Source organism: Martes martes (genome assembly GCF_963455335.1).
Source record: "Martes martes genome assembly, chromosome: 17".
NCBI lineage: Eukaryota > Metazoa > Chordata > Mammalia > Carnivora > Mustelidae > Martes > Martes martes.
Window position 1 is genome coordinate 4816027 of NC_137905.1, and position 12224 is coordinate 4828250.

General features: G+C 50.7%; 1 protein-coding gene across 1 annotated transcript in view; it reads right to left on the reverse strand.

The window, feature by feature from the left end:
* DNAAF1 (dynein axonemal assembly factor 1) overlaps nucleotides 1–12142 on the reverse strand; it is a gene marked incomplete at both ends in the record, with an annotated part of 21794 nt that extends 9652 nt beyond the window's left edge. Inside the window, 7 exons of the mRNA XM_080828016.1 lie at nucleotides 560–726; nucleotides 3787–3908; nucleotides 6165–6331; nucleotides 6449–6670; nucleotides 8785–8876; nucleotides 9359–9494; nucleotides 12019–12142. Of these exons, the coding sequence (XP_080684142.1) occupies nucleotides 560–726; nucleotides 3787–3908; nucleotides 6165–6331; nucleotides 6449–6670; nucleotides 8785–8876; nucleotides 9359–9494; nucleotides 12019–12142 (1030 nt within the window). The remainder of the gene's footprint in view (nucleotides 1–559; nucleotides 727–3786; nucleotides 3909–6164; nucleotides 6332–6448; nucleotides 6671–8784; nucleotides 8877–9358; nucleotides 9495–12018) is intronic.
* Nucleotides 12143–12224: the final 82 nt, after the last annotated feature.

The window sequence follows — 12224 nt, forward strand, 5'->3', positions numbered from 1 at the left end:
CCTTAAGAGAGGGGGGCGGGAGGGGGCGGGGTGTCAGAGCTAGAGAGAGACTTGAAGGTCCTGCCTAGGAAGGTGGGGGAGGGGCCACAGGCCTAGGGATGGGGGCTCCTCTGCAAGCTGGAAAAGACTGAAGAACAGATTCCCCCTGGAGTTTCCAGAAGGAACGCAGCCCTGCCTGCACTTGGATTGTAGCCCCGTGAGACCGGCCATCAGACTTGTGAGCTACACGGCTGTGATGATAAATGGGTTGTTTTTCAAGTCCCCACATTTACGGTAATTTCTTAGCATAGTCCAAGAACAGTAATATATCGCTTATTTGGGAAAACGGAGGCTATTTTAACACGACTGAGCTTCCGTCCCTGAAAGTGGACTGAAACTGTCCGTTCATGCCACGGCTCTTCCCTGCCCTTGGCGGGTGAGTGAGGCCACAGGCACGTGGATCCGAACGTGTGTGAATCCAAGGTGGGAAATGAATCCCCTAGATGACAGACCAAGTTCCCCAGCCCAGACTCGTAGTCTAAACGGAGCCCTGGGTGCCGCTCCCGTCCCACACCTGTACCTTCCTCCCGGCTGCCTTTCTGCCGCCTTCTCTCTTCCGCCCGCCGCTTGATCATCGCCAGCGCCTCGATGCTGTCCTCGATCTTCTTCCGCTCTCGGCTCTCCCACTGCTGTCTCTCCTCTTTCTCAGCGGCAAGCCCGCCCCTGGCCCAGGCCTCCGCACAAGCTCTGTGGAGGGCGACAAGCCAAGAAACCGAAAGTGGGGAGATCTGAATCTTCACTGGTCGAAAGTACATTCAAAACAGACTGTCTCGCCAAACGCGCTCATTTCCCCAAACCAAACTGAAGGCACGTGGGACATGTGGCCACAAGGATACCAGTTCCTACGTGCACACCTCCGTCCTTGGTGGTTTCCAGAGCCTTCTCCATGGGATGCCAACAGCACCAGCGATAAAAGGAAAAATAGAGAAGTCGGCCTCCATCAAAATTAAAAATGTTTGAGGGGCGCCTGAGTGGCTCAGTGGGTTAAGCCTCTGCCTTCAGCTCAGGTCATGATCCCGGGGTCCTGGGATCAAGCCCCGCATCGGGCTCTCTACTCAGTGGGGAGCCTGCTTCCTCCTCTCTCTCTGTCTGCCTCTCTGCCTACTTGTGATCTCTCTGTCAAATAAATAAATAAAATCTTAAAAAAAATTCAAAATGTTTGAGACACAAAGAACGCCATAAACAGAGTAAAAAGGTACCCCATGGAATGAGGGATGGGGTCTGCGATCATATGCCTACGGAGGGACGTGACGTGTATAGAGCATACACAAAGAACTTCCATGACTCATGACTGCAAAAACAACACGATCGAGAAATAGGGGGAATTTCAAAGAATGAAACGAGAAGCCACAGATTGGGAGAAAATATTCATGGGTAAGACAACTGATAAATGGCTTATATCCAAAACAGACAGACAACAATGAAACCTCAAAAAAAAAAAAATCACCGAAAAAAAAAAGTGGGAAATGACCTAATGACCTAGACACCTCACCCGAGAAGGCAGGCAGATGGCAGAGCAGCTGAAGATGCTGTGACATCGGGGAACTGTGGTTACGGCAGCGAGCTACCACAGCACACCTGTCAGAACAGCTGAAATCCCACGCGCTGCCACCAGACATTGGCGAGGAGGTGGCCTCCCTCGGCTGCTGGGAACACGGGCCCACGCCGCCAGCTTGGAAGAGCCTGGAAGCTACAGAGCTACAAGAAATCCTCCCCGACCAGCCAGTGCCGTGCTCCCAAGTGTCTGCTCTACGCAGCTGAAAACAAACGTCCACATGAAAGCCTTCGTGAAGGTCCGCAGCGGTGCCCTTCACAATAGCCCCAAAGTGGAAACAACCCCAAGTCCATCGGCTGATGGCTAAATACAACATGGGGTGTCCAAGGGGAATACTGTCTGGGGACGTTATTTTGGAAGGAGTTACAGACACACGCTGCAGTGTGCATGAACCTTGACACTATGACGCTGAGTGAAAGCAGCCGGTCACACCAGACCAGATGCTGTATGAGTCCACCAATATGAAGCATTCAGAATAGGAAAAATCCCATAGAGACAGGGACTGGCAGAGGAAAGAATGAGGACTAGCAGCTAACAAGTAAAAGTTATTCTTTGGGGGCAATAAAAATATTGTAGAATTGATGCGGTCTTAGTTGCCCAACTCTGCGAATATACTAGAGACCGTTGAGTCGCACACTTGAAGTGGGAGAACCTGTCCAGGGGCTGGGGATACAGCAGGGAACATAAGAGGTGACAAGACCAGCTGCCTTTTTATGGGGACAGACAGACCCTAAAGAAGGAAATGAGTATGTGAGAGGCTGATGTGTCCTAAGAAGCGAAATCCAGTTAAAGAGACACCAGGTGGGAAAGGTGCTCCTGAGATAGGGGCTGGGTCAGGGAGGGCCTCCTGAGGTGACAGGGGAGAGGACACATGCAAACACCTGTGAGGAGCTCTCCAGGCAGGGAGAACCGCGAGTGGCTAGCGTGGGACCGCTAGGGATGGGAGGAATGAAGACTCAAACCCAGGTGAGCCCAACCCCTGAACCGAGTGGCTCTACGCACGGAGGCCAGTTCCTGTCCCCCTGGATGAGGCTCGGAGTCCTTAGTCGCAGCTGCTCCCACTGGCTCACTCCTTCTGACCCCTGTGCTTCTCAAATCTCACCTGTTACTCACAAGCACCCCGTGGTCATATTGTCCCCACTTTCCAGATGAGGAACATGAGGCTGGGGAGGTTAGCGAGCCCATCTGAGGGAACAGAGCTCAGGGCTGCGGGGCTGGGCTCCAAAATCCTCACCCAGCCTCTGCTCGGTGTCTCCCCACCATTGCCCCCAGGGTTGGGTGCCACGGAACTGGGTGCGCCTCCTCTCTGCCGCCCCAACTTCCCAGAAGCAGGTGGTCTTGTTTTCTGACCTGGTTGGCGAACAGGCTCTCCCTTCTCTTTGAGATATTTGTTACTTTAACTTTGTGAATTCAAAAACATATTAGCAGCTGCATGGTTTCTGAAATGCTGTGTATTTTAAAGTTCAAACTGCCCTTCCCTTCGAGCAGCCCATGTTACTGAGGTTTTATTCTAAGGTGGAAGGAATAGTGACCTAAATTAAAAACGTAAATATAAAAGTAGCGACAACACACACAGGGCAGTCTGTGCTCAATATTCTTAACCTAAAAAAAAGAGCTCCTACGAACCAATAACAAAAGGACTTCCAAAAGGATACTGAGGGGAAGTTACAAATGGAGGGCTCACGGAGGAAGAGATCCGCCTGCCCGACAAACACAGTAAGAGCGCCGGACTTCATCAGTTACCCCCAAAATAAGAGGAGACACAATCTCTACTGATCAGTTCACCCAGTGAAGATTTCTTTTACACGGCTCTATCGGGTGAAGTCATGAGCTGTTACAAACTTTCTAGAAAACGGTTAGAAAATATTTACAAGCGCCTTTAACAAGGCTCAAACCACAGTCTTCAATCCAATAATACGACTCTTAGAATCCCACCCTATGGAAATCAACATGGAGGTAAGAGACTTATGTGCAAGGATAGTTAGCAGAGGATTATGAAAAAAAAAAAAATCTGTCCTCAAAAGTAGGGAATTTCTTGTTATGAACAATGATGTAACCCTGAAACTTGTTTCCTAAGAATATTTAATGATGTGTGAAAATGCTTACAAGTCAGAGATGTGTACAAGTTCACTATTAAGCGTGCTCAACAATGCCATATAAAAATGTGATCCAAAGGCTTCTCTCCCCCTTACCTGTCCTTTGGGAAAACTGGTCTGTCATCCAGGTACGTTAAATGTTTTAGTCGAACAGTGACGGTCTTTCGATAATTAGTGATGTGCCTGATAACGGGGTTTCCCATCAAATTCAGGACGCGCTGGAAGCACAGGCAGAACCAGACTGATGAATAAACCATGGGTGTGATTCAAAGAGCTTACATGTGCTGCGCTCTGAGAATCCATAAATACGACATCCGTGCCGCCGTCCCCTCCTGTGGACTTTATTAGGGAAGCCAGAAGGTTGTCCTTGCTTTCAGGCCGTCAGACCCGTCCTGATCACGGAGCAGCCCTTTCTTGTACTTGAACTCCAGACCTGAAATCTCAAGTGTCTTTCCAGAACAATCTTGGAAAACACATCCGAAGGCCTGTCCAACTCAGCGAGGACATTATTTTGCTCACCCAAGCGCTTCTGCTGACAGTAACCTCAGACTGATTGATTGATGTCTCTCCTTCCCAGCCAGGACCAATTTTAAGAAAGGGTACACAGCAGCAGGGTGGGCGGGGCTGGGGGGTGGGGGCGGGGCGGGAAGCGTGGATAGGGAAAGGGTGGAGGGCACCCGCTCGCCAGGCTCGTGCATTGGCCGGATGTCTTTGGGACCCGCGTGGCATCACCTGTCCTTAAACCAGTTTCTAACCCCCACACCTCAGACTGTGGCTGCATTTGAAGAAAGAGCCTTTGGGCACCTGGGTGGCTCAGTTGGTTAAGGAACTGCCTTTGGCTCGGGTCATGATCCCGGAGTCCAGGGGTCGAGTCCCCCATGTGGCTCCCGGCTCCATGGGGAGTCTGCTTCTCCCTCTGACATTCTCCCCTCTCATGCTCTCTCTCACTGTCTCTCTCTCAAATAAATAAATAAAATCTTAAAAAAAAAGGGCTTTTAAAGGGGTGAATCAGATTATATGCGGTCCTTGGGTTAGGCCCTAGTGCAGCCTGATGGGTGTCCTTAGAACAGGGGACTGGGACACAGACACATAGAGGAGACAATGGGAGGACACGGGACATCAGGGGAGGCCTCGGGAGAAACCACTACCCACCAGCCCCTGACACTTTGATCCCGGACCACTTCTACCCTCTAGAGTCAGGAGAAAATAAATTTCTCCAATAATAACAATTCTCCAAATAAACAATTTCAACAAAATTCTCCAAAATAACGATTTCTCCAAATAAACAAACAAATTTGTTAAAGCCACCCAGTCGCTGGTACTTCATTACAGCAGTTAAACGAAAAGAAAATAAAAAAGTATTATATGATACAGCTTTCTTTGATGGCTGTGTGCTGGCAATTCTAACTAGTCCTGCTTTTGATCTACTAGAAATTTGTTCCTGAACTATGCTTTCCTTACTATTTTTCTTAAAATGGACTCATTTTTTCCTTACATAGTGTGGACTCTAATCAGTAAACAGTGAACTCGGGGTTTTGGGGTTCTATTTTTAATATGTTCCCCAGAGCACATGACAATACGGGCACACGGGAAAGCAAGGAAGCCATCAAGGGGCCCACAGGACGAGGTTGGCCACAGGTCGGAAGATGGGACTGTCTAAATATCCAAAATTAGAATGACACCAAGGGTTACGTCCTATCAAATACGGCAGACATAAACCCGTGAGTTCATGACGACACCATGGAAGGAAAAACCGTCCCTTGTCACCATTAGTGGTTGCTAGGGCTTGGCTCCTTTCTCTGAAAATCCATGAATGAAAAAGAAAGAACCAAAACTTTCTGTATGAACTATATATTGGGGAACCACTAGGAGACGAGGGAGTTCCTCGTGGGAGAAGTGCTCCAGCTAAAAAATGAGGCAGGAACAGGAGGGCTGGACAGTGGCCACCACGTGGCTCCTGAAGGAATGGCTCACGCTCCAGAGTGGAGATGGAGGGAGGGAGCTCTATCTTGGCCGCAGCAGGGGGGCGACCCCAGAGCCCCCAACTGGCTGTGTTTGAGTTATAAACGAGGGAGGCAAGCAGACTTCACAGGCCCTGTGATGGGGCGCAGCGACCCCCCTCCCAGGAAAACAATGAAATGAACACGCCTCGGCTCCGCAGGCATTGCCCAAGAAATACGGGTCTGAACAGAATGGGCTACAGGACGCCACGAGGAGGCCATCAGCCAAATCCAGAATGTGGCAGAGTTCTGAGAGAGGAACTGGATTCCTTGACAGATTAAGGGGAGGGGGACCCATCAGGACCCCATAAGAAGTGCTTATGGGTCTGAGATCTGTGAGTGGAATGACACAGTATCTCCAGCTAGAGACCCCAAGAGCACAGGCGGGGATGAAGGACGAAGGACGAAGGGGAGGAGAAGAGGGGAGCGGGAGGTCTCTAAAGAGATCGGGTCTCTAAGGAATGCACGTTTTACCAAATCAGGCATGCTCTCCAGGACGCTCAGGATTTCCGGATCGCTCAGCTTATTGTGGGAAAGGTCAAGGACGCAGAGTTTCAAGCACTCCTTTAGATGCTGAATGTCTTCCACGGTCTCCAAGTGATTGTGGGCCATCTGGAGCGTGTTCAGGACCGGCAGACAGGCTGCAAGGTGAGGTCAGCGGAAGTGAGCGATGGGGATCTAGACACCTTTCAGAACCCCCCCCCCCCCGGGAACGCAGTGGGCCCAAGGGCATCCAGACCCCTCGCGCGTCATCTTACAGAGGTTTTCAATGGTCTTGATGTAGTTGTTGCTCAGGTTAAGAGCGTCCAGGTTCTGCAGAGGTTCTAAGTTCTCAATTTTATGGAGCAAATTCACTTGTAAGAAGAGGCAGCGCAGTTCGGTCTGGGCGTCCAGGTTCTCGATCTTCTGTATTCCGTTGCACTCCAGCCAGAGGCAGCGCAGCCCCGTGTACTCCTCCAGGTTCTCAATGCGACCAAAACCTAGGGAGAAGGAGTGGGGCGTCGGATTCGCTCCTCCACGCACCCGCACACGAGGCTCGGGGTCACTCTTGTGCGTGGCTGACTACCAGCCCACCAGCCACACCTCCTTCCTCTAGCGACCCCCACTGCCCCTTTTCTTTGGGGAGCTGCCTTGGGCTCAGGTCATGGGGTCCTGGGATTGAGCCCCAGGTCGGGCTCCCCCAGGTCTGCTGATACTGCCCCCTGCCCACACACACACACCGTGGCTCCCTGGGTGGCCAATCAGAGTCACAGCAATCAGTCTGCACTGGTCACACTTAGCCAAGCAAGGCCAACTCGGATGAACCCTGGGAGGTTTCACTGACTCCAGTGGAGAGAGGGAGTCTTTCTGTCTCCTGGAATTGCCAGCCCCATCGGGTGGAGCCTAGTGCCACAGCGGCCACCTTCCCTTCGCGGCTGGGGGTGGGTGGAGGTGAGAGGCGACCTGCCTCAAATGAACCAAAGGAAAGCAGGCCAAGCCAGGGAAAGAGGCAGCCCGGGGAGGCCATGCCATGAGCACGGGGTCTGGCTAAGACCCAAGCGAGGACAACTGTGGGTCTTTCCCTCTTTTTATTTTTCAGATTTTATTTATTTGACAGAAAGAGCGAGAGCGCGCACAAGCAGGGGGAGTGGCAGAAGGAGAGGGAGAAGCTGAGCAGGGATCCAGACCTGGGGGAGCCCCACCTGGGGCTCAATCCCAGGACCCCGGGGGTCACGACCAACCTGCCCCCAAGGCAGACACTTGACCGCTGAGCGATCCAGGGGCCCTCCAGCTGTGGGTTTTGTTCTATTTTTCAGTTTTAGGAGCCAAATTTAAGTTTAGGAAAACAAATGCTCTTTGCTTTGGTAACTCACCGTCAGTCTGTAATTCAGGATTCATCTGCTATTACCAAAGCCTTTGAAAAGTTATTTTGTTGTCTGAAAAAGTTTTAATTAAAAAGTTATAGTATTGGGGCACCTGGGTGGCTCAGTGGGGTAAGCCTCTGCCTTCGGCTCAGGTCATGATCTCAGGGTCCCGGGATCGAGCCCCGCATCGGGCTCTCTGCTCCGCGGGGAGCCTGCTTCCTCCTCTCTCTCTGCCTGCCTCTCTGCCTGCTTGTGATCTCTGTCTGTCAAATAAATAAATAAAATCTTTTAAAAAAAAGTTACAGTATCCCTTGTGAGCCAGAATGACCCAGCTAAGCCACTCCCTGGGTCCCGGCCCTCAGAAACAGTACCAGATAATGAATTTGTTTCAGTTTTCTACCTTCTTTCCGCTTAGTCTGACCCGTGAGATCCTCTTCTTCCTGTTAAATATCGGGTCCCCTGGGGTCACCCTGCTGTGATTCCAGGCACTGCGACACCTCCACGTTGGGTGCAGAATTTCGGAGGGGGCCACGTGGAGGTGAGGAGACCAGTTAGGAGTCATCGCATTCCTTGCGTTTCTTTAAGGCGTGTGTGCTGCTGGTGTCCTTCGTGGGTCTCACAGTGGCTGCCCCATCCCCCAGGACACCCAAGGCATCTTGGCCATGTGCGTCTCTGGATCTCCAGCACTGAGCACAGAGGACTCTCGGTGAACGTGCACCGACTAAATGAGGACCACACAGAGGGACCTAGGGAGCAGGCCCGCCACCCTGCACGCAGAGGCAGCGGAAGCTGTCCCTCCTCTTCATCTTTGCTGGAACTAGCCGGGTCTGCAAACCCCAGATGAGGTTTCCATGTGACCCTGCACGCCAAGCCTGGGCCCCCCCGGATGCCACTGGTCATGCTTCTCCGATCTGGTAGGCACCGACCACTCTCCTCTTTCAAGACACGTCCCCCTAAGCCCAATGTTCACCACTAGATTGCTGGCTTGAAAAATGTGTGTAGGTCCTTCAGAAAATAAAAATAAAGGATATCAACATGCTCCCTTGCTATCTGCAGAGTCGGTGGCCCCCTTTATAAACTCCAGTCAGGGAAGACATGTCAAGGAAAGATGATTGCTTTTCTACAAATCTTCACTCAATTCTGAAATTTCTACTTCAGTGGATTTTGAGAACTCCAGAGGATCCCAGCAAGAAATTTTGTAGACGTCTAGAGCCTTCACCCTGACACAACATACCTCTACTGGTCCTTACCTTTAAAGTGTAAATACAGTGTATCATTCAGTGCCGGGGTAATATAAAGCTTGTGTTGCTTGCAGAGTCTTTGCAGAAAACTTTTAGTCATTCTGTTAAGTGAACAAGAAATTGATCGCAATTTGTCAGTTGTGAAATATATTCCAAAACTTCTCTACCACACCCATTTCTTCCTTAAAATTCAAAATAGCCTACATGACGAATAACTTCTTTTTTTTTTGGCCTGGTAAACTATTTTAAATTCTTTTTTTGCATGCCTTTCAGGGCCTCATCCAATATCATTACTTTCAGCATTCTTAAAAATTGCAATGTATGTTCTAATAAAAATACTTTTAATAGTGTCATCAAGAACTACCGATGTTTCTCTCTCCAGGCCTGGCATTAAAGTTTAATACGTTGTGGTTAGCTGTGTCATAGAGGCAGAGCTGTTCTGACTCTGATACTGATTCTCAGACACTAGGGCAACTGTTTAATCTCTGAGAGCCTCAATTTCCTTATCTATACAAAGAGGTGATGACATCATCTACCTTCCTCAGTAAATGTGTATTTAATTGGCAGCAACGTGCCCACATACCTGGGGCCACAGTCTTCCTTGTCATCTCTCTGGTGTGTGAAGCGACTGTCCGACCTGCTGTCACCGCTCTGTTTCTGCTCACTTGGGTAGGACGTGGCAGAAGGACCCATACATATTTCCTTCGGATCATTAACTTCTGTAAAAGAAGAGATTTGCTCTACAGAGATGAAGGGATGTATAGAAAGTTTGCCCACTTTCAACTTGATTAATAAATGTCTGCTTTTAGTATGGACCAGGAGTACTCTTTAAGTGTGTGACAGTGTGTAAAGCATTCGTAAGGACCGTGGAAACATCAGTTCTGGGCAGGTCCTCTCTGAACGCTCAGGTACTTGGGGGCACCTAGGTGGCTCATTCATTAAGCGTCTGCCTTCAGCTCGGGTCGTGGTCCCGGAGTCCTGGAATCGGGCCCCACATCGGGCTCCCTGCTCTGCTGGGAGGCCTGCTTCTCCCTCTCCATTCCCACTGCTGTGTTCCCTCTCTCGCTGTCTAACAAATAAATAGATAAATAAATAATTATTAAATAAATAAAAAATAAATAAATAAAAAGTCTTGGGTACAGGGGCACAAGGACACATGTACAAAGATATTCATCATTGCATCACTTTTAACACCAAAGACTGTCAACAGTGCAAACGTCTACCCATTGTGACTGGTTAAACAATGGGTTAGGATTCTGCCTTGGAGAAGAATACATCAGAGCTACATTAATAAATGCAGAAATTCTCAGAAACATGTATGAGATGATAAAGCAAGTTTCATAATAAGCACAGGGTACCATTTATGTAAGTTAAAAACATACAAACCAATGTGTTATATATTGTTTAAGGACATATTTTATAGATGTATATGTATGGGGGGGAGAGCATGTGCAGGAGGGAGGGGGAGAGAGAGAGAAAGAGATATATATATATATATATATAGAGAGAGAGAGAGAGAGAGAGATGATTTAAAGAATCCACACAAAATTCCAAAGAAGGGAAGGGAAAAGGGAATGGGACTGAGAATTAGGGGAAGGAGCGCCAACTTTATCTGAAATGTCTTATTTCTTCAATTTAAAAAAAAGACTTGGGGCACCTAGGTGGCTCAGTGGGTTGAGCCTCTGCCTTCGGCTCGGGTCATGATCCCAGGGTCTTGGGATGGAGCCCCGCATGGGGCTCCCTACTCAGCCGGGAACCTGCTTCCCCTGCCCCCCACCCCGGGCCGCCTGCCTCTCTGCCTACTTGTGATCCTTGTCTGTCAAATAAATAAAATCTAAAAAAAAAGACTTAAGTAAAAATGATAAAATGTTCATCATTTTCAATTCTTAGTGATGACACATGGGTGGTTGTCAAAATGTTCCCTCTTCCTTTTTAAAAACGCCCAAAAGAAAAGCCACGGGAAAAGAAACAAAAGTGGTGAAAATATCTTTGGTAAAAAGAGAAAGAGCACATTCAAAGTCACTTAATTTTGTTTAAAGGTCAATCAAAATCAGCCAGTTCAAATGCACTTAATTTCTAAGAGCCGCTGGCTGCTGGGCGCTGTGTTCCTGTGGTCTATTGAACCAGACTAAATGCTCTGTGTGTGGGAGTGTGTCTTACACTCTTCCATTTCCCACCGCACACAATGCCCAGCCACAAGAGGCACCAGATAAGTGTCTGTGGAATAAATAAAGAAGAGGGACTCAATATACATCATGATTATCTGAATATGAGAACTAGCCTTGCTTAATGGCCCACTCTAACCCAGAAACCTAACTGTAATGATCCCTGCCTATGGACGAGTAGGCCGCCGGCAGAGAGGTTAAACTCTGGGGTGACAGCCATAAAGCTGGCGAGTTGTGGAGCTGTAATCTGGATCCAGCGGGAGTGGCTCCAAAGCCTGTCTCTTTCCAGAGAGCTACACGGCTTCCCTACAGCTCTTCATACAGGGCGTGCCTGGATAGTTAAAGCTCCGTGTTTGTTGACCGGATTCAAAAAATGAAACACAGGGCGCCTGGGTGGCTGAGTGGGTTAAGCCTCTGCCTTCGGCTCAGGTCATGGTCCCAGGGTCCAGGGATCGAGCCCAGCTTCAGGCTCTCTGCTCAGCAGGGAGCCTGCTCCCTCCGCCCCCGCCCTACATCTCTGCCTCCTTGTGACCTCTGTCAAATAAATAAGATCTTTTCTAAAAAGTGAAACACGGATCAAGTAGTTTATCTGGTCGTTAAACAATTTCCTTTAGGGCCCCAGAGTGGGAGCAGAGGCTGAAGTCTGTCTGGGAGACTGGTGAGGAGTCACGCAGTGACCCCGGGACCACCAGCTGCTCATTCCCGCTGCACGGTGGGTCAGGCACCGGACCGGGCACTGTGGACTCGGCCAGGACGTCCTGCCCCAGCGCCTTTGCTCTTACAGGGTGACAGCAGTGGAGGGATACAGTCAAAACACGCACGGGCGTGTGGGGAAGGGCCCGCGCTCCGGGTCGGACTCTCCAGCGGGGTCTGTTCTACCGTGGGCCGCACGAGGAGCAAGCGCCGGGACCTCCGCGGGTCTCGGTGTCTTGGCCGCACCACGTGGGGGAGGAGCGCGCACCGCGGGGGGCGGGCGCTCCTGCCGTCGTGACTACCGTTGCCGCTGGCGGGCAAGGGCCGGGGTGGCGCTGGGTCAGCCCACCGCCCCCCTCGGCTCCCTCGGGCCGGCGGTCTGCACCTTCCTTGCGGCCCCGCGGGCCCGCGTCCCCGTGGTCTCTCGCCGACGCCTCCACGCCCGGCTCCTGCGCGCAGCCCTGCTCCGCCGGCCCGTCCACCACGGGCTCCGAGGCCTCGGGGTGCATGCCTACTCCGGACACACCGGACACCCGGTTCCGCGGGGTCGAGACCGCCCCCGGGCCCGGCCGCGGAGCTCTGCTTTCCTTC